The sequence below is a fragment of the Lissotriton vulgaris genome, chromosome 5, assembly GCF_964263255.1.
Source record: "Lissotriton vulgaris chromosome 5, aLisVul1.2, whole genome shotgun sequence".
In the NCBI taxonomy this organism is placed as follows: domain Eukaryota; kingdom Metazoa; phylum Chordata; class Amphibia; order Caudata; family Salamandridae; genus Lissotriton; species Lissotriton vulgaris.
In genome coordinates, this window is record NC_141693.1 from 893,077,625 (window position 1) to 893,100,444 (window position 22,820).

The window sequence follows — 22,820 nt, forward strand, 5'->3', positions numbered from 1 at the left end:
AGGCTCGATGGCAGAAATTCGGGGCCTACTTTGCCAGAGCTGAAAAACGTGTAAAGTACACTACAAAAAGACGTTGGCATAGCATACTTAGGAACGGACTATTCAACCCATTCAGGGTGGGTTTGAAAGAGGACATGTTAACGTTGGACGCAAATGTATTTGCGTCTTCATAGCTGGCACAGGAGGGAAGTTATATGCACTTTAAGCTGGTACATGGAGACGGTGGGGTACACGCTAGGGAACACAACTTGACCATAAAATTTTATATTTCCTCAATTGGACCAAAAGCACTAAGTGGTTGGTGTGAAAAAAGATAGACAGACCACTCTCCAACCACCCATCCCTGTTTCATCTGAGACTCAGGACTGCAATCAATTGAAATATTCCATGTACACAGCATCTTCATGTAATATGAATACCAATACCATCAATAAAGAAAACATGCAAATGATCAATCATGTAATTAATTTATTTTATAGGCGCCACAATATATACATACAGAGAAGAGTCATATCATCATATAAATCAAATATTTATTTCCAAAGAAACCAGAAGAAAATGCACAGATCAGCCTCATGCTAATGCAAGTTACAAAATAGCAGGGATATGAGATACAGGCACACAGATGAGCAATTTTAAAAAGACTAAAAGCATAACGAAATAAATATAAGAACTGCCTTTTGTCAGGTACAGCTAGTTTTTGCAAATACCAGCCTCTAAAGAGAAACACCCTACTGGCTTTTATTTTATCCGCACAATGATTATTCACTTAAATATAAAGGATTTTACAGATATGTGCAAACTGTTACTTAGTTGTTCCGCTCCCCTAGTGCATGGTGAAATCAAAGTATACAAGTATATTTTAAGAACTCAAAGAAATAGCCTCCCTTATAGTTTTACCGATGCCTTCCATGCGATTACATAGACTGCAATACTATACAACAGTGCAACAAGCATAATTCAGTAGTTCATGGCAAATAAAAACCCAGATATAAAACAATTTAAAAGACTGCTGTTCCACCTGCGAGTTGGTTAAAGGACCAATTTAGGAAGAATCTTACTTCATGAACAGTTAACCAGTCGCGAAGATGCACCCAGTATTACACCGGGTTCATGGAGAGCTACATCAGTATAAAAGCTGAAGATGCAACGCCATGGATGGCCTATACACACAACTTAAAAAAATTGTTTAAAAACACATGTAGAAAAGTTTCGGAGTGCATGTACAAGTTTAAGAGCTTTTGGCTCAATCGTCAGCGCAGAAATCGATATGTGCCAGGAGCTCTCTGTGCTGGCTGGTGGGGTACTGCGCCTTGCACTTCGGGCACTCCAGGAAGCTCTCGTCCAGCAGGTTTGACCGCCGGGGGGATGGATTCGGGGTGCCGATCCTCAACCGGTCATCAAAATCGGCGTGGAGATTAGTAGGCGATTCTATGTAATGAAACTCATGGAGGTGCTTCTGAAAAGAGAAACAAGCGACCTTAATATACAAAATCGTCTAGGGCAAATTAAGAAAAATACGAAGCACTTTTTTAAAGTAAGAGTGGATGAAAAATGTAGGGCTAACAAAGCAACCATGAGAAGCAAGGCCTTGAGAAAAACATTCATTTGTTTGCTGCCAGCATGTTTGCTTATTGTCTGTCCAAAGCTTGTTGGGGGGAGGGAGGGGGGGGGGGGAGATATGTTTGCCTAGCTGCTGTTTGATATTGGCATGACTTGCAGCGCAACCAAATTTCGCATTATGAAATTTGGAATACAAATAAATCAAAGGTAAATGAAAGTCGTCTTCTTGCCAACTTATTAACATGTTTGACAACCCGTGTATGTAACCTGGCTAGCACCGAGAGGAGACACTGGTATTGCATTTTGAGACACAGGTGGTCAGCTGGTGTACAGTAAACTTTTCTAAAGGATCTACATCTGCAGTGAAAAAATATTTCTATGGTGAACAAGGAACACCCGAGCCCAACACATTCTCAAGGATGATGCATATTATTTAAAGCAGCCATACAGAAAGGGGTGGAGATATTGTGACCTTGTTCACTGGATGGCCACTCCAAGGCTTTTCTTGTTTTGAAGGATTTTCATATCAAGATTCTCTTCCATGGTCTAGAGATCGGTCCCATCGACTGGCCATCCATTAAAGTATTCCAGTTCAGTTTTATTTCACATTCAGCTAGCTGCCTTTTGTGTGCAGCGCTGTGAACTTAAAATAGACCAGAGAGAGAGACACATGTAATTTAAAAGTGCGATTCAGCCAACGACCGTACAAGGAACATATAACAATGTCAAATTGCTTTTGAATGGCCATTTCCGTATAAGGAAAACGATTACCCATGGGGTAGGGGAGTAGCTGGATAGGTGTAAATTGGTTAAAGGGAACAGATAGTAGAGTGCCTTAAAACAAAGGAGTGATTGGCGTTGGGGAGGATTCAGCTTTACGTATCAACCTTTTCTTCTGCTCCATTAAGTAATTTTTCTAATCTGGTGTTCCCCAGGTCCAGTATTAATGACCTGCTGTTGCCTGAGAGACCTCAAACTGTTCTTCCACCCCTTCTCCCCCAGCCTTAAGAGAACCCCTCCTTTAAGCCTTACTGAACGTTTACGCTGGTGCCTCAAATCATGAGATCTGGGATGCCATAGCAACAACAATGGCTTTTGAAATACGCCCCCGTAAATCAAGATGGCGGTGTTTTTTGTTAAAATTAGTAAGGTTTGTGATCCTTAGTGTGACTGAGAACGTAATGAACAAGTTACTTACCTTCGGTAACGCTTTTTCTGGTAGATACAGTATCTGTCTGTGGATTCCTCACCTTATGAATATCCCCCTTGCGTCAGCAAAGTTAGGAAAATTCTTCGTAGCACGCCGGTGTGGACGACGTAATAGGAGCACGGCATCACGCGCGACTCCGTCTGACGTCACAGACTCCTTATTAGGCCTACGTCGACGTGATGACATCAGTTCCGCCCTTTTTTCCGTGCCTTCGAGGCACCCGGACGGACCACTGACAGCAGATATACAAATATACAGTGTACAAAGTACACACAAATCAAAACAGCACACATAGTGCGCAGCAAAGGAATAAATATTCCATTATATATACAAATATAAATTTTGAAACTACATATACTCAGGTATAGCAGAGTGGACAACGGGGAGGCGGGTGGGTCAGTGAGGAATCCACAGGCAGATACTGTATCTACCAGAAAAAGTGTTACCGAAGGTAAGTAACTTGTTCTTCTGATAGATACATCTGCCAGTGGATTCCTCACCTTGTGAATAGAATCCCACAGCAGTCCCCACTCCCGGAGGAGGGTGTCCACCCTGCTACACCAAGAAATCTTGCAGGACAGAGCGCGCGAAGTGGCCGCCCCTCCCATCTCGGTATCCAAGCAGTAATGCTTCGCGAAAGTGTGGAGGGAGGCCCAAGTCGCGGCTCTGCAAATGTCCTCAACAGGCACACCTCTAGACAATGCAGAAGTAGCAGACCTTGCGCCCTGGTAGAATGAGCTCTTATACCCTCAGGAGGGTCCTTACCCGCCAGGGAGTAGCAGATCTTGATGCACAGAATTATCCACTTGGAAAGTGTGCGCTTGTGCACGGCTCTACCCTTCCGGCAGCCAGCAAAGCCAACAAACAGCTGGTCGTCCATCCGAAAGTCTTTATTTCTGTCCATATAAAAAGACACCGCCCTCTTAGGGTCCAGACGATGCAGTCTCTCTTCCTCCTGGGAAGGGTGAGGGGGAGGATAGAAGGTAGGAAGGGTAATGGACTGTCCTAGATGGAAGGGAGTTACCACCTTAGGCAGAAAAGCAGCCCTGGTCCTAAGAACGATTCGATCAGCATGAATGGTCAGGAATGGGGGCTTAGAACTAAGAGCTTGAAGCTCACTCACCCTTCTTGCCGAGGTGATCGCAACTAAGAAGACCGTCTTAAAAGACAAAAGCCTCATGGGACACTTGTGTAAGGGTTCGAAGGGAGAACCCATCAAGAATGTTAAGACAATATTTAAGTCCCATTGAGGCACGATAAATGGAGAAGGAGGGAACTTATTAGCGAGGCCCTTTAGAAACCTCAAAACCACTGGAGATTTAAATAGAGACGACTGATCCGACAAACAGAGAATTGCAGACAACGCCGAAAGGTAACCTTTGACTGTGGCAACAGCAAATCCTTGCTGCGCCAAAGAAAGAGCAAACTGCAAAATATCGGACAAATGAGCCCTCAAAGGATCAATAGCCTTCTCCCTACACCAAACCACAAATTTAGACCACCTATACGAATAGATGGACTTGGTGGAGTCACGCTTGGCTGAAAGAATGACATCCACCACATCGTGAGGGAGAGAAAAGGAATTCAGGTTGCCCCGTTCAATCTCCAGGCATGAAGGGGTAATTTCTGGAGGTGGGGGTGTAGAACCTGCCCCTCCATCTGAGAGAGGAGATCTACCCTGAAAGGGAGATGGAGCGGCGGGTGAGAGGGGAGGTGGAGTAGGTCAGTGTACCACACCCTTCTTGGCCAATCCGGGGCGACCAATATGACTTGGGCCCGGTCCTGGCAAATCTTCCTCAGAACCTGAGGAATCAAGGGGTACATTTATCGAAAAACCCAACCTGTACAACAACGGAGTGGTCTCTTGCAGATGATGGAGCACCTTCTCTGGCGACTCCACTTTGATCAGCCAGTCGTCCAGGTACGGGAATACCGGTATCCCCGACCTCCTGAGATGTGCTGCCACCACTGCCATCACCTTGGTGAAAACTCGAGGCGCAGTAGTAAGTCCAAACGGAAGGACCGCAAACTGGTAGTGTTGCGACCCCACCGTAAAACGGAGATACTTCCTGTGCCACTTCAGGATGGGGATGTGGAAATAAGCATCCTGCAAGTCGATCGACACCATCCAGTCTTCTTCCAACAGCGCTTGAAGAACCTGCGCAAGAGTGAGCATCTTGAACTTTTCTTGTTTCAGATACAAGTTCAAGATCCTGAGATCCAGGATTGGCTGAAGCCTGCCATCCTTCTTGGGGATCAGGAAATACCGGGAGTAGCACCCCTGACCCCTCTCCTGCTCAGGAACCACCTCTATCGCACCCTTTCTGAACAGTGCCAGGACTTCTTCCTGCAGGAGAAGCAGGTGGTCTTCCGAACAATAACCTTGGCAAGGAGGGTAATTGGGAGGGAACTCCTGAAAAGGAAGTGCATACCCATTTTCTACGAGATTGAGAACCCAAAGATCTGATGTAACCGATTCCCAATCCCGTAGAAAATGAGTAAGCCAACCCCCTACCGGATCCGCATGATCTGGAATGGCGGCTCTAGGGCTGCTTTGCTGTTGTAGGTGGGGGGTGGGTGTTAGAGGAGGAAGTAGAGGAGGAGGAGGCCTGACGTCCACATCCACGACTGTTTACCTCTGTATGATTTATACAGAGGGTTCTGTTGTTGCTGCTGTTGGCTTTGTTTGAAGGGACGAAAGGAGGACCTCCCAAAGCCCCTGAACTTCCTGGTGGTAGAGCCTTTTGCTTGCAGGCCCAAAGATCTAGCCGTTGCCCGGCTTTCTTTGAACCTCTCCAAAGCTCTATCCGCTTTCTTCCCAAAGAGGCCAACGCCATCAAAAGGCAAATCCATAAGAGTAGCCTGAACATCTGTGGAAAACTATGAAGACTTACTTTAGCCAAGCGGCTCTTCTGGTGGCCACCGAAGAACCCATCACCCTAGCCACAGAGTCCGCCATGTCCATGCCACTCTGAATAATCTGGCGGGCCGCCGCCTGAGTGTCCAAGACAACCTCGTTGAAGATTTTCCAGTCTTCCTCCGGAAGCTTTGCTGACAACTGCTTCACCGAATCCATTAAGGCATGAACATACCTTCCCAGTAGGCATGTAGCATTAGTAGACTTCAAGGCCATGCTACCCGAGGAGAAAACCTTTTTAGCAGCCTGATCCAATTTCTTGGAGTCCTTATCTCCAGGAACCTGGGGAAAAGAGCCAGCAGACCTGTTCGAACAGCGGCCTGCACCACCAGACTTTCCGGTGAAGGATGAGAAGTTAAGAACTCAGGGTCACCAGGTGCCACCCTATAACGTCTTGCCACTGATCTGGACACTGCAGGAGCAGACAAAGGCTTTTTCCAAACCCCTAAAATCGGTTCTGTCAGAGCCTCAGTGAATGGCAGAGTCGGCTCAACAACCGAAGATGGCGAATGCAAGACTTCCGTAAGGATATTTGATTTGAACTCCACTGTAGGTAATGTCAAATTTAGCAATCCTGCAGCCTTTCTTATAGCTACATGGTATGGCATCACATCCCTAGAGGGTGCATCCGAATCCACAGGCAACCCCCATTCTGGAGAAAGTTCCAGGCTACTTGCACTTTGCAGATCCTCAAAGCAATCCTCATGCTCCTGAAGCTCGCCTTCCTCCACTTCAGGTTCCCCATACTCCTTCTCCTCTAAGAGATGCTGGGCTCTACGCCTCGACCACTCCAGACGAACCGAAGTAGAAGGGTCCGGTAGCAACTCCGACGGAGTCGGAGCCGGCGTCGAGCGAGGAACTGGAACAACAGGAACTGGAACTCCGATCCAAATCCAGAGGTCGCTCCGGAGCCGGCGAAGCCGTGTGCGGAGTCGCTGACCTCGGCGGCGCCGTACCCAGCCAAGGAGGATATGGCGCCGGCATAAATGGTAGAAAAGGCGCCGGGGCATAAGCTTGGGGAACACCCAAGTTATATGACAAGGGACCCATGGGACCCGCAGGCGCTCCAGAGGGGTACATTGCCCTCGCATAAACACCAAACATGGCATTTAGGAAATGCGAAGGGTCCGGGCCAGGACCAGAAAAGAGAGGGTACAAACCCAATGGCTGCTCCGATGGAGGCTGCTCCGAATTCGGCTCCTCTTGACCCTTTTGACCTTCCAGGTCTTCCTCCGGAGTCGGTGTCTGAGGATCCACGACCTCTTCATGCTCTGAAGACTGTCCCGAAACGGGATTCGGTTCTAGATCCGGATCCGGAGAATGCCCTGGAGACCGTACCGGTGAGGCTCCACCTTCGAGAGAAGGAGACACAAAGTCCTTATGATGTCTTCCAGAAGACTTCCTCTTCGAGTCAGACGACCCCGAATGATGCCGAGAACTATGCTTCTTCCTCTTGCGTTTTCTTTTTGAGGATCCCGAAGCATGCCCAGCAGCCGACTTTGACGCCGACTCCGATCTGGCCCTCGACCTCGATCGCGACTTCGACCTTGACTTCGGCTTCGAGCTGGTGCGTCTAGATCTTGATCTCAAAGATCTCTTGGCTTCTTTACCTTTAACTTTGGCCAACAGAAGTTTTGCCTCCCGTTCTCGCAGAGCCTTTTGATTCATCTTAAAGCAGGATCGGTAGCCCTTGACATCATGATCCGAGCCCAGACACCATAAGCAATTTTCGTGTGGATCGGTAATCGACATCATCCGGGCACACAAGTCGCACTGCTTGAACCCAGTCTTCCTCGACGACATCTTCGACGAAGAACAGAAACAGAAACACACAAATAGATACAAAGCCACTATCTGAATCTCAGAAGATCCCAGAAACGGTTAGCGTTGACGACGCGGAAAAAAGGGAACTGATGTCATCACGCCGACGTAGGCCTAATAAGGAGTCGGTGACGTCAGACGGAGTCGCGCGCGATGCCGTGCTCCTAGGACGTCGTCCACGCCGGCGTGCTACGAAGAATTTTCCGAACGTTGCTGACGCAAGGGGGATATTCACAAGGTGAGGAATCCACTGGCAGATGTATCTATCAGAAACTTAAGGCGGACATCAAAACAGCTATTGTGAGGGTGACTCAGATTGTGAACGACTTTTTGAGTAAATGCTAAATATACGATGCTGCAGAGAGTAATGAGGGTCAGCCCATGATCACATATTTCCAAGGTACTATCTATTTGGAATATACAAGAATTGCCATCAAACCTGCCCTCATTGGTTCACCCTCCTAAGAAAACGGTAAAGTCTGCATCTGTCCAATAGAACATGTGGTTCTCCAGACGCAAGAAATCCTGGTCAAGGCACGTAGTTGTATTTTCAAATTCTAGAGAAGAATCTAATCATGATCTGCATGGGATCAGTGAGCTCCTACCTTGCTGCCATGGACTGAACGTACTAGCTGGAGTTCCTACAGAGCACTCCAAAGACATTCACCAAGATCACAGCTGCATGCATCATGTGCCTCCTTGAATGTGGGACTGAAGAGACCACCAAGTCAGTCTCAAAGCTGAGAAACACTTTCTACTCCTCACTATTAACCTGAGGAGGGATGTCCAAGAAAATACCCTGCAAGTACTGGTCAGATTTCAGGTGATTGTTATCACCTGTTATACCCCTCCTAAATACCCTCCCCCAGGTCCTTTTTCCTTTATCCACTAGCCTCAATCAGGGATGGCGAACTCACAGACTCTTAACCAACATTAGTTGCCTGGGTGCTAGAAATAGTCTCAGAGGCACACTGCTGGGGTTCCCTTACACTGCAAAGCTGTGTAGGGGACCTGCACCTAACTGGCGGGCTTGCTTGGTCTTTTGCTGTAAAAAATTAATAAATATATACATACATATATATATATATAATTGAAGTTTTCAATAAATACTAGTACAAAGCGCCACCTTCCATAACATGCTGTGCCCCATACACGTAGCAATTGAAAGGAGTCGCGCTGTAGTGGAAACCACGCCTCCCTCGCGTTCACCACAGAGCTCTTGGGCCTACTGATTGCTCCATATGTAAACACAGCACCTCCTGAATTGATGACCCTGTTGCCAGATCTTTCCCATTTTTGTGGTGCTATTTGCTTTAATGGGTCTGTTTTTTAGCCAGTGAGCATCAGTCTCTATCCATTTTGCCTTGATTCAGATCAGGCGAAGACCTTGAGCCCCATGGCTGGACAAAATTCCTCCAAGTTGTACCAAACAGAAGCGGTAGATTTTAAATTGTAAAGATGAAGCAGCAAACTTAGTAGTAAAGGAGAGTTTATTTCACAACAATATCCATGCCCAAATTATCCTCACCTTCACAACTCCAACTATCATCTGGAGAAGCATTCCAATATTTCAAATGAAGGTAACAAAGGGCGAGGAAGAAGGGGGAGGTAGGATGGATCAATGTGAAGGGATTAGCAAGGAGATATGACAGTGTAGCAAAATATTTTATAATTATGATGAAACAGTTGTAAGAAATATTATTCCCTGTATATAATACATCTCTGTCCTAAGATAGAAAAGAAACCACAGCAATCTCGTAATGTGAGACTTAAAGTATCTAGACGTTCACAAAGGATGAAGTAATGCTAAATAAATATGGGCTTCATGTAAACAGAGCAATTTCTAGTATTATCCTATTAATTAATCCTTATGCCACATAGGTATTTTACTATGTCTTTGTTTCCTGCTGTCCATGCTCCTAAAATTATCAAAATTATCTTTTTTTCTAATCACTGAATTCATTAGACACTTCAGGAATTGTAACATGGACTATCCTCTTCATGCGCCACATGTGGCCATTATATGTAGCGTTTTTTTTTATGTTGCTTCTTCTCACAGGAGAAGAAAACTTCAAACTCCCTGTTTGAGTCTACCTAGGTAGTTTGGCTCTCACCGAATCACTCACCTTCCACATTACTTTCCATTTGCCCACGTGGCTATTATGTCTTGCTATATACTTTCTCTGATGATTATAAACTTTATTCATTATACATTTATAATTAATCAGTACACAATCATTTTTACATAGCCACTGTGAGCCTAATTTAATTCCCAGATTTCTTCCTTCGATAAAATAGAGAAATGCCAGTGAGATTATAAGGTGTAACAAGGTAAGCCCATACCGTTTCACACAATGCTTTTCTCAAATTTGCACCATTACTCATGTTGAGTTACATGTACTCTCCTTAATCATTCTGTCAATACGCTCAACAAGCCCATTAGCCCTGGGACAATACAATGCTGCCTGCAAGAGTATTATAGACCAGCCATATGCCAGCATTTGTAAAGTGCACAGCTACCTCCGACGGAGTTGTCCCGGTGCTGGGGGCCGTCGGGAAGATTAAGCAAACTATTGCCCAGAGTCACATGGTGGGTGCTGGGCTAACCTGTCGCTGGAGCTGGGGATCGAACCGTGAACCCTGTGGTCCGGAGTTGTTGGTATTTTGTACTATTTGTATCACTATCCACTTTGAATTATAGCCCATAAAGCATAAAATAAACCTTCCACAAAGGCCATTACAATCTACTGGCCCAATTCAGGAAGGACTTCAAGAAATGGCTGTCATATTGAGAAGACACAAGGAGATGGACGGAGCGCTGAAACTTTTCAGACACTCACCCCCAGTCACAGATCTGGGTTGAATCCATCATTATTCTTTGGCTCACTTTGCCACCTTAGTTCAGACCAGGCTATATCCAAATCAATCTTGACACTGTGCCTCATGGGAACAGTCCAGCCCTAATTGTGAAATGAAATAAATCTCTTAGTGGTCAAAGATACTCTCTCCTAGGAAGCAGAGGCTTACACCCCCCCCCCCCCACCCCGTTTCGAGGGACCACATTTTTGCTTTATTAATTGAATGTTTAGATTCAGCATTTGAAAGTGCTCAATAGGGAACTGCCACAATTCTTCCTTCTACAATTTGACTGAAAGTGGTATCAATTCCTTTGTTGCTGGCATCAGTCGTGAGTATAATATGTCTTAACATCAAAATTACCAAGGATTGGAGAATTGATAATTTCCTTTTTTTAATGATAAAAATGTTTCTTGGTGTGACTCATTCCAAACATATTTCTCAATTCTTTTTAAAAGTTTCCTTAAGGGATGTGTACGCTGGGCAAAAAAAGTCAACACATTTGGAGTAATACTCAAATAGTCTCAAAAAAGTTTTAAATTAATCATTGCTATTTGAGCTTTTTTAATAGCTTCCACCAGAACCTATTTGAGCTTTGTAAAATCCTTTGATATAACGTTGCCTGGGTAAGTGACGGATCCAACCCAAACTTAGCATTTTTCTTTCTTAAGGGTTAGGCCAGTATCTTTACATTTCTACAATACCTTCATTATGTTATTTCGCTGTACTTCCGTAAATTAAAATGTTATCATGGAAATAAAAAACGTTATGAATCTCCATCAAAAAAGTAGCATCATCTGCTGAGAAAACAGCTGCAGCAGATGCAAGCCCAAAGGGCATTCTACAAAACTTGTAAATCCGAAAATCCACCAACTTCACACGTATTAGTCAATCTTCCAAATACCGCAATATAATTTGCTACTTTCTTGTCCTTCCATTGGCTCCTGCTGGAAAAACGTATGTCTCTCCAAGACTTCATTTATTTTTTCTCCAAAATAGTCTTGTAATCGATAGAGAGTAGTTAAACATATATCACCATCACCTTATTTATTTTCTTCCACATCAGGAAGGTTTTGCAAAACTTTCCTGCATTCAGTTCCTAAGTTATGCAAAAGTATGTGCTGCTTCGAATAGGGGAAAATGTATCCCCCAATAGCAATGAAATAAGACTCAAATAACGTTATCCACTCTTTCCATGGTAGTGATGGTTTGCCTGCGTCCGATTTAAATCGAACAACGGTGGCTTGTGGCATTTGAAAGGGGTGAGGTGTAAAATTTTTGTATGACTTATGTAGTGTGCGACGCAGGCAAGCTTAATGGACAAACGTGGGGTCCAGGCTGGATCCTCCTCCAGAAGAAAAAATTAAAAAAAGATATGCATATCTTCGATCATCTCTTTCCTCTTCAGCACTCTCTTTTCACTCTCCCCGAATGCACTTCCTTGTAGTTCCCACTCATCACGTCCAAACAAACACTGCACTCACATTTAAGCAATCTATTTTACTTTTGCCCTGTAAATATTTTCCCATCTGTACTCCCCTACACACAATTTGTCACAAAATTGCAATTTCAACTGGAATACATGACCATTGTGCTGTGTGCTCTGCAGAGAAGCCAAACCACTGACAGGCACTTTGCTTTGGCTTCAGAGTCCGAGCTCTCAATCAAAGTCCCTCAAACACCTGCACAGCTCAAAGTATTCACCGAAAAAAAATACAGACAGAAACACAACATGATTAAATAGCTACCTCTCGAGGGAGGCAAGATTCAGAAAAATCTTTCAATAAAAGCAGAACTAAATCTCTGACATGCATTGCCTTAACTTTTTTAATACTAATGGTTCATGAATCAATCCATGTTTTTGGCATTAATGTTGTTAAGGGCATGAAGATCGGGACAGTCTTAATGTCATACAGCAGATAACTGTCTATTGTAAGTACATAGTTCGTCTTTGTAGTTTATTCGGATATTTGTATCAACTTCACAGGGGAATAAGAACACTAGGCTGCCCGTCTTTTGCATCCATTTTACGGGGGAACAAATGCTGCAGCTCCACATCTAACAGAGCCATTGATGTGCAGCCAGAGCATGGGGTGTCACAGTGGGGGAGGTTAGGGTGGCAAGGGTTCTCAGAACAAAATACATAATAGAAGATTAGCATTTTAACACTTACCATTACCAAGCACAAGGCACCAAGACACACAGTACTATGTGTGACGAATGGAAAAGGGTGTTATCCATGTCTGTGAATGACGGATGGCTGCTCTCACGGCAGGAGGGAGATTCCAAAGCCCCAAACCATGACGCTGTTAGCATCACTGGCCTATATACTGCCATAGACTACAACTGCAATGATTCATTATGAAGGGCTTTAGAAAAGTAAGCCCTGCGTCGTGCATCCCAGTTCAGAAAGTTTATGTACTGCCTGGTTCAGTCTCCTGATTCAGAGCGAGGCGGGGCAGGCGCATTGTACCTTTTTGCCTTGAGTTCGGCGCGGCTCCCAGTTGCTGGGGTGAAGGAAGGACTCTTTCTGAAGGACAAGAGCATGGTAATGTCCTAGTCACCTGCCAGCACTGTTGTAAAGAGGCATTCTTCTTTGGTATGAATTTCTTTGTCCCTGCCAGCGCAATGTGAGGAGAAGTGCTTCCTGGTTTCACAAATTATGAGATCCTCCGCTCAGGGGCATTAACTTAATTTTCCTTGTTCAGGAGAAGGAAATTGTGTCTCCTTGTTTTTACATCTTTTCAGTTAAACTGTTCTGTGGTGTAAAAGTCACTGAATCGTATGTTGGCATTCTGAAGTGTATTTTAGTTCTTAACCTCTAGGATGCTCATGACGAGCTGAGCTCGTCATGAGCCACGGCGCTCCGGTGCTCATGACGGGCTCAGCTCGTCATGGCCCGTGGAACGCTCAGGTGCGGGGAGAATTCCCCCACTGTGCTGAGCGTTCCACGGGAGGCAATACACCTGTGACGAGCTGAGCTCGTCATGAGCACAGGAGTGCCGTAGCTCAAGACGAGCTTAGCTGTGCGCGTGCCCCCTCACCCCCGCAGCAAAGGGGTTAAGGAAACTAATATCAAATTGTTCATTCTTCACTGTGTACATCTTGTTATGAACCTTATTTTTACCTTTAGGTTATACCATTCTACGAATCATCTTAAACATTAATTCAGTTATTCAGGCTGTTTAATCTTTATATATTCATTGTTCATAATGCTTATTATTCTCTCCTACCTTCTGCGCTACTATGGCTGCAGCAAGTATGACTCAACTACCTCAATTAATCAGGGGCAGATTGTCCATTAGGGTTCTGGGGATGTGCCCCACTAAAATTATTTCCATCACATTCCTGCATAAATATTACATAGTTTTATTTAGAGATATGATCGTATCTCTAAACACATCAATGTATTTAAGTCCGGGCTGTCTGTCCCATGCTGTCTGCCCCGCCTCGCTCTGAATCAGGAGACTGACCAGGCAAGTACATAAACAGAAGGCTGATCAGGAAGACTAAGAAAGGCTAAAATGGCCGAGAGGTAGCCCTTGAAAGCGCCCAGAGCAGAGCCCTACTGGGCCAAAGAAAGGAGGAACAAGAGAACCTCAGAAAGAGGGGTGGAAAGGGGATCCACAGCACCATGCCACAAATTTGTTCCATCCACAGGCGTATACAGAGTTAGTGGATGGACGCCTGGCTGCCAAAATAACATCACATTATTCGGGAGGATGGTCAAAAGCTGTCAACTGTCGTCACTCATCTCCACGCAAGAAGGTGGAGGCTGGACAGGTTCGGGTGGAGGACCGTCCCCTGCTGCTGCGACACAAGATCCATCCCGAAGAGGCAGTCGGATCGGAGGATCAATGGCAATGTGTAATAGTTTGGGATACCAGACTCTCCGTGCCTAATCCGGGGCCACAAGAATGACTTGGGCCCCGTCGCGCTTGATCTTCTTCAGCACTCTGAGCAGAAGTTGTATAGGCGGAAAGGCGTATAGAAGACCGCAACTCCACTCGCGCCGAAAAGCGCCACCGTGCGAGTGCTGCCTTGGAAATTCCAACGCTCAGAATTAATGAAATTGCACGTTCTTCGGTGGTGAATAGAACTAACCAAGGCTCTCCCAGCTGTTGAAAGAGACCTTGCACCACCGCCGATTGAAGACACCATTCGTGATCCATCATGCACCTATGGCTGAATTGGCTCGCCCTGGCGTTCAGCGAACCTTTCAGTTGTTGAACCACCAGGGATATGCACTGATGTTCCAGCAATGTCAAGAGGCAGAGGGCCTCTTGACAATTGGTTCACTACCCAAACCCGCCTTGTTTGCTGCAGTACCACATAGCGGTGGAGTTGTCTGTGAAAACCTGCACTACTCTTCCCCGGACAGAGGGAAGGAATGCTTTGAGTGCAAGACAAATCGCCCGAAGCTCCAGAAGGTTTAGGTGGAGCCCGACTCCGCCGGAGACCAGAGGACTCTGGTCTCTTCATCCTCCATGTGGCCGCCCCATCCCAGAAGGGATGCGTCCATCACCACTGTGAACTCTGGTTGAGGAAGGGAGAGGGATCTGCCGTCAACCCAATCCTGGTTCGTTAGCCACCACTGCAATTGGAGTGCAGTGCCTTCAGAGATCTGGATGCAATCAGACAGATTCCCCTGATGACAGCAGGGGTGTGGAATTTTATAAAATATCTTCTTGTCCAAAGGACAAAATGTTTAAGAAATCTTCTTGTCCTGTAAAAAAATCAACTTGTCCCATTTGGTACCAAACAATGAAGTTTCAATGTATAACCGCATTCTCGTGTAAGAGCTTGGATAGCAGCCTTTCTGATTATGCCAGGGCTCATTTTACTATATTATTAGAGACAACGATCCCTAACATGGGAAATATAAGAACATATCCACAAAACTGCAATCAGCGTTTGGTGTTCTATTGTCCCAATGGAACTTTTTTTGATGTATTTACTTCCATACTAATATAATGAAGAGAGAGAACCCAAACCTTTGAGGCGGGTAATCTCAGGAACCACAGTGCCAATCAAAACACCCAATACAGCATTGGAAATGTCAGGGTAGGCAGATGGACATAGGGTATATACCAGCAAAACATATACTTTAGAAGGGCAAAGTACGTTGTTTGACAAAGTAGTCCCTTGGAAGTAGCCCCCTCATTTTTTTTAAAAGTAGTTTTACGTTGATTTGCCTTTATTTTGTTTTTAAAATATTGACATGCACCAAAGCTGATGTATTAAATGATTCCTTAGTGCAATGGTAGTTAATGTTTTCAAACTCTACATTGTAGCTTTCTGCACACTACAACCATTTTTAAGTTGCAATTATTTTGCTCTCTTAATCCCTTTTTCAAGGAGCACATTGTTTGGGGTACATTGTCCGTTTTCAAAATAAAATCTCCATTATTGCTTTCATTCTTCTTTATACACTTGCACATTATAAAGGAGTCTTCTGGAAGCTATACACATAGCCACAACTTGTAAATATTGCAGACAATGCACACTTGCTTTTATTGGATCACCTGTCAGTAATGCAAGCTCAGATTCCTGCTGACTGTGTTTGAATATATCTGACTTGAATTCTCTGCTCGACCTAACTTTAACGCAATTGACCCATGAACATGTTACACAACTTAGTTTTAAACATTAGCATCCTGACAAGCCGAATAAACTGTGGGCGACCATACAGCTAGCAAGCAAATGCAAATTTGTCACTATATTATTTCCCTGAGAAACTACCAATTTGTTTCAGAGTCGATGGGGGGATTTGAGGAAGCCAGCAAGAAAAATGCATCCGTTAGAAAACCCCGAAGACAGGCCATTGAAAAAATATTAAGGTACTATGGTTACAGCAGGCACTGACTTGCCATTGAAGATGTTAAGAAGAAAGGTCATGCCTTCCACAGCAATTTACTTAGTTGCCTCTCCAAGTCATACCATGCAGACTTCATGCAAAGTAAAGCTCAAACTCCACACAGCTAATGTTCTGCATAGCTCCTGCACAACCCACGGGCATGACACACCTCATCTCTAGAACAACTTGTATCCTCTGTAGTGCAGCTCATACACTTTACACCTTCTATTTAACAATTCCCTCATGCACTATCCCTTACCCTTACATGAATGATGCACAGCACTGTTCATACCTATTTTACAGCTCATGTCCTGCACAGGTCACTGTAAAGATAATATGCAGTGTAGCTCAGGTACCATGTGGATCACATGTAAGCCATAGTTGAGCCTTGCATTACCATTGTTCCTAGCATCTTCAGTATAGTGCACAAATCAAGGTATGCACAGCCCATGCTTGCACAGCTTATTCCATTTTGACAGGTAGTATCCTCTACGTGCTGAGAGATGCGAAGATGGGGTTCTTATTAAAAATAAAAGGAGATTATGGTGTGTGATTTAGTCATACTCTGCTACTAAGTAAAAGGAACAGCCCTTTGATGGTTTTATTCAAGGGAGTAGCCAGAAAGTTAAAATACCCCCCACTTTGACCAATGCTCTGACAGCACCAAGTGATGTAAGTGAGCTCATACCACCTTAAAACTCCTTTGTCACTTCCATCCAAGCATCTGTCTGCTCATGTCCACCATTTCACCTTTACATTCAGTCATTCATTCTATCATTCATTCTTTCTTCCCATTCAATCAATCAGCCATTCCATACATCTACCCATCTGTTCACCCATCCACTATCTATGCACGCACCCAGCCACTATCTATGCACGCATCCATCCACCCATGCATCCTTCATTTGACTTACCCTTCAAACAATAACGCCTTTCACCATCAATTGTTCCTTTTGCCATTCATTTATTCATCCATTCTCTCAGATTTTAATTTACTTTGCCATACATCCATCCTCTCAGATTTTCATTTACTTTGCTATACACCCATCCTTTCAGATTTTATATTACTAGAAATCCTTTTTTATCCATTCCAACTTTTATTTACTCTACCATCATTTTATCCACTGATCGATCGATCCATCCATCGTTTCACACACCCATCCACCCTTTCACCCACTCATCCATCCTTTCACCCAACCATCCATTCATCCTTTTATCCACTCGTCCATCCATCCTTTCATCCACCCATACATTCACCCACTCATCTATCCTTTGCCCCGCTTCCATCCTTCTCTCCCTTTTCTAGCAACCCATCTTCTATTTTCTTTTAGTTAATCATCTCTTATCTGCCAAGTTGTAGATGAGAGGCCCATAAAAAACTCACCTCTGCTGTAGCTGCTGTAGGGAGGGGTTCACTATGCCCCAGGTTTTATCGGGGGGGGGGCCTTAATCAGTAGATTTAGCTTTAGAACGGCACGAGCTTTCAATTCACTAAAACATTAAAAAGTGTTGTCAAAATCCTATAAAATAATGCACCCTTGGTCACAAACACACGCACAAATAGGGTTAGAGTGGTATTCTATCAGAGTTCAGTCCACTAGGTAAGAGAGGCAGCAACAGCGTGTTAAAAATATAAATATAAATGGTTAAGTTGCATTTGTAAAGATGAATTTTCCATAAACTTAATGTTAGAATATTGTGCAAGGCCCTACATCAAAAAGTGGATTTTGACAACACTTTTTTGATGTGGGGCTGGGCACAATATTTTGTTGCCCGTCATAGTTTACAGAAAATTCAACGTTACAAATGCAACTTTATCATTTATATGTTACTACGCTTTTGTGGCCTCTTACCTTGTGGGCTGAGAATGATCTGATAATAGCTCCGATCACAGTAATAGCCACAGTGTTGGGGAGCAGCCGTGATCTCGGCAGCTGGTGGTGATAGGCCGTGTGCTTTATACCAAAGGCACAAGGGCAATGACCTCTGAATGATGGGGCCACGAGGCAGGTTTTGGGGAGTGCAGAGACTTGGAAACACAGGATTATTGTGAAATGAAGTGCTTGTGCATTCTGCTTACAAGCAACGGTGACTGGCCTAAATGCTTTCAGCGTGCAGTTGTGAGTTACAGCCTGCACTCTGAATGAAACCGTGTAAGCAGAGTTTTTTTTTTTCCTTTTCCAAAAGCGTATGGCAGGCCTGCCCCGCAACGTTCAAAGAGATGTCAGTGCGTGCCTTGCGCTGTGCGCAGAAAGGAGGGAAGCACTTCTGGGTATTGTCAGTGAATCAAAGGATTATTAAATCGTAGAAAGTTATGCCAATAAACGCAGCACGCATTTGGAAGCAGGTTAGAAGGATTTTGCAAGTTCTTTTCTGGAAAGGTTTCTGCTGCAGGAAGTGGAGCCTACTTGTCCGACGGACAATAAAAACATAATTACTTGTTGTCCCTGTCAGCAAACAATATGTCCTGGGCGTCGGGCGATATGAATTCCCCACCCCTGTGTACCCACTGGAGCTTCAGGTCCCACTGCAGAGCCTGTATATGCCATCTGGCATGATCCACCAGCAGGAGACAGGAGGCCATCAGCCCCAGTAGCTGGAGGATCATCCTGACTGAAACCCGGGGTAGAGGCTGAAAGATCGGAATCATAGTCCTAATATCCCAGACTCGCTGTTCGGGAGAATGAACCCGAAACTGCGCCTTGTCCAGAACCGCTCTGTTGAAGAGGAGCTTCTGAGAGAGAGTCAGGTGCGACTTTGGCACGTTGATGGAGAACCCCAGCGAATGCAGGAGGTCGGCCGTAGACTGGAGGTGGGAGACAACAACCTCGGACGAGCCCGCCTTTCACAGCCAGTCATTCAGAAAGGGGAAAACTGGAACCCCTGATCTGCGACCACCGCACACACACGAGGGGCGCTGGTAAGGCCAAAGGGGAGCACAGTAAACTGAAAATGCTTGTGGCCTACCATGAACCGCAACTAGCGCCGGTGGGCCGGCAGGATGGGGAAATAGGAGTCCTGCAAGTCCAGCGCTACCATCCAGTCTCCAGGGTCGAGGGCAGAGAGGACCTGAGCTAACGTCAACATGTTGAACTTCTCCTTCAAGAGGAAGCGTTTGACGTTCCTGAGATCCAAGTTAGGACACAGGCCTTTGTCCTTCTTGGGCACCAGAAACTAGTGGGAGTAGCAACCACTACCTACTTCAGGGGCAAGAACTCGCTTGATGGCTCCCTTGGCCAAGAGAGCCATAATTTCCTGTTGGAGAAGGGCCAGATGATCCTCCGACATGCAATGGTACTGAGGTGACATGGCTGGTAGGGATTGGGGGGGGAAGAGTTGCCCCTTCGGACTATCTGCAAAATCCACCTGTTCGAGGTAATGGTTTGCCAGAGGAGAAGGTGATGGCGGATCCTGCCGCCCACTGGCAACTGGTGGCCCTGAAAGGTCGGACTTAGAAGGCTTGGAGGCTGCTGCAGAGGGGGCACTGGTGAACTGGCCTGCCCGCTGGCTCCCAGACCCTGTGCAGAGGCTGTGCAGCTTGCACAGGCCTGTGGTTCTGGGTGGACCATGGTGGGGCACACCTTCCGTAGCCACGAAAGGTATGAAAGCAGACTGCAGGGGCAAGAGGTGGTAGCGAGGCCCAAGGATCTGGCTGTAACCCTAGAATCCTTGAAGTGCTCGAATGCGCTGCCCACCTTGTCACCAAACAAGTGACAGCCATCAAAGGGCATGTCCAAAAGAGTCGATTGGACATCACCTGAGAAGCCAACGGACCTCACTCAGGCATAGCGCCTCAGGGCTACTGACATTGAAATCGTCCTGCCTTATCAAATGGCAAACTTTGCTGCATCTCTCCCCACTGCGACTGCACAGGAGAGAATTGCTCAGGCCTCCTCCAGGCACTGTAGCAGCAACTGCGCAACCGTGTCCCACATAGAGTGGGTGTAACGGCCCAAGAGACATGCATTGTTCACCGACCGCAGTACTAAGCTGGCGGAAGAAAATATCTTCTTTCCAAGATGGTCCAGCTTCTTGGATTCTCTATCTGGGGGAGCAGTAGGGAACACACCTTTGGATGTTGAGGCTTAGACCAAAAAGCTCTCAGAGGTAGGGTATTAGGAGAGGTAAATGTGGTCGCCCGGGCCGGGTGGTGGCGTCGGGCAATCTTCCTATCCACAGGAGGCCCTGTGCTGGGCTGGGACCAAGTGCCCAGAAGGATGTCTGTGAGGGCCTCATTGAATGGCAGCAGGGGCTCCAAAGAGGCTGCTGCCGGTTGAAGCACTTCTGTCAGGAGGTTGGTCTTGACTGCCACCGTAGGAAGCTCTAGGACCAAGGCCTCAGCAGCCCTACGCAACACCACAGCGTAGGAGTCTCCCTCCTCCATAGCCACAGTAGGGGGAGAAAGCATACCAAGGTCTGGGGATCTATCCAGACCACTGGCTTCACCCAGGTACTCTCTCAAGCTGGTCTGCCAGAGGGTTAACAGACACCTTCCAGTCCTCCTCAGCCTCATATGGCTGCCACTTAGGGCAATAGGGTAGAACAGTGGTACAAAAGTACCGGTCTGCTCCATGTCCAAGTCGAGGGGGAGTCTGGGGTCGCCGCCAGCTGGGGACACAACCGGCGTCAGAAGGGGGCGGAGGTGTCGTCAATGGAATTGGCGCTGGACGTGACGTAAGGTCGACAGGCGCTGATCTGGATCCAGGCCTGGATCCCTGGGGGCCCTGCGGGTCCGGTGCCAGAGCTGTCGGCATCGAATGCCTAGTACCCCTTGCCGAGTCCGTGGGACCCAAAGGCGCACCAGCGGAGTCGGGCTGACCAAAGATGGAGTGGAGGGCTTCTTAAAAGGTAGGAAGTTGGGCAGGAGTCACTTGGGCTCCCGGGAAGGGAGGGAAGCTTTAAGCCGACCCAACAGGCTCAGCAGGCGGAGCCAATGGACGACGACCTTCAGCGTCCAGCAGGCCGACGGACGGGGAGAAGGCAAGGAGAGGCGGTGCGTCTTTGCCTTCTTTTTGTGCTTCGACTTATCCAAAGACTTCGAAGAGGAGTGATGGTGGCGACTCCACGACCGGTCTCGCGACCTCCCTCTTGACCAGGACCTCAAGCAGCGGGGAGCGGACTGCCGGGCCTCAAGAAGCTTTCAGGACCGCTCACCCAAAGACTTTGGGTTCATGGCCAGACAGTCGGGGCATGACTTTGGGTCGTGGTCGTGCTCCAGAGGCACGCGAGGTGTGGGTTCGTAACCGACATTAACTTGTGGCAGGAGTCAAAAGGTTTGAATCCGGTCCGACAATGAGACATCCCTACGTGCAACAGGAGTCTAAAACGACTCAAAAAGAGGCTGAGAAAAGTAAAAAAAATTGTCAAAAAGTGACTAAGGGTACCACTCTCTCCGGATCTGCGCTCGTTGGCACGGAAAAAGAAAGAACTGACGTCAGCGTGCAGGGGCAGCGGCTAAGGGGATACCGCAACGTCATCCCGGTTATCACAACGCCGACAATGAACGTGGAGTCGACCAACGCCACCTACCGTCGCGCAGGGATACTGCTACGAAAACATTTCTCCTGATCCTGTCTGACGCCTGGGTGTAATTCGAAGGTAAGGAATCTATAACTAATAGTCTCTTTCAGATATTCTTATTGGTTACATGATTGGAGTTATGAGGACTTCTTCTGGGAGGTGGTGTGAGTTGGGCAACTGGTTGTCAACGTGGTGCTGGTCATGGCATATGGCAGTTTGGTGAGGAAAACAAAAAAACACTGGGAGATGGTGTATTGCAGTGCTTTCAAAGTTTGTTGCAGGGGATCACTTTACATACTTTTTTGGAACATTATTTATAATCTCAAAAGCAAAACTGCAAGTACCATAATCACACCGTGCTAGGACACCCACGAAAAATAGTTTTGTTAAGGCTGCTGCTATGGCCGTTATGTATTACCCATGTAGAGGCTTTCCATATTGACATAGCCTTTTAGGTCTCGCCTGTCGATGCGCATGCGCATCGAGCTTGCGAGACTATGGGGGCTTATCCACTCTTTAACCAACTTGCAAGGAATCGTGGCGATTCCTTGCAGTGCACGAGAAATTTAAGCTCAATGCGCATGCGCATTGAGCTTAAAAGCACGTGCACATGCCCCCAGCCGCCTGCCTTGCCTACTCTCTCTCTCTCACTGCCTCCCCCAGCTCCGCCCCCTCACTTCTTGATTGCACGGCCGCTAGGCCGTGCCTCCCCTACTCTCCTCCCCCCTCCTCCTCCTACTCTCCTCCCCTGCCTGCCGTGTCGCACCTCTCCCCTCTCCGCCCCCTCCCCTGCCCGCCGTCTTACGGTCTTTGAAACTCCCCAGCCATATGTTAAAACCCCTCGCACTCCAGGCCCCCGCTCCGCCCCCTCCCCTGCCCGCCGTGTCGCATTTCTCCTCCCCTTATCTGGCTTCCCTCCGTCTGTTCCCTCTCCCCGCTCCGCCCCCTCCCCTGCCCGCCGTGTCGCATTTCTCCTCCCCCCTCCCCTTATCTGCCTTCCCTCCTCGAGGTTCTCCGACGCCCCGCACCCTTCACTTTCCGGCCCACTGCTTGTGCTCTCGTCAGTCACTCTCTGC

General features: G+C 46.6%; 1 protein-coding gene across 2 annotated transcripts in view; it reads right to left on the minus strand.

The window, feature by feature from the left end:
• Positions 1-453: 453 nt before the first annotated feature.
• Positions 454-22,820, minus strand: part of CEP55 (centrosomal protein 55) — a 236,993-nt gene continuing 214,626 nt past the window's right edge. Inside the window, exon 9 of one of the 2 annotated variants that reach the window (XM_086922486.1) lies at positions 454-1,456. In XM_086922486.1, the coding sequence (XP_086778612.1) occupies positions 1,247-1,456 (210 nt within the window). In that variant the 3' untranslated portion in view covers positions 454-1,246. Of the gene's footprint in view, positions 1,460-22,820 lie in introns of both variants that reach the window. The other variant, XM_086922485.1, reaches the window with a different exon arrangement.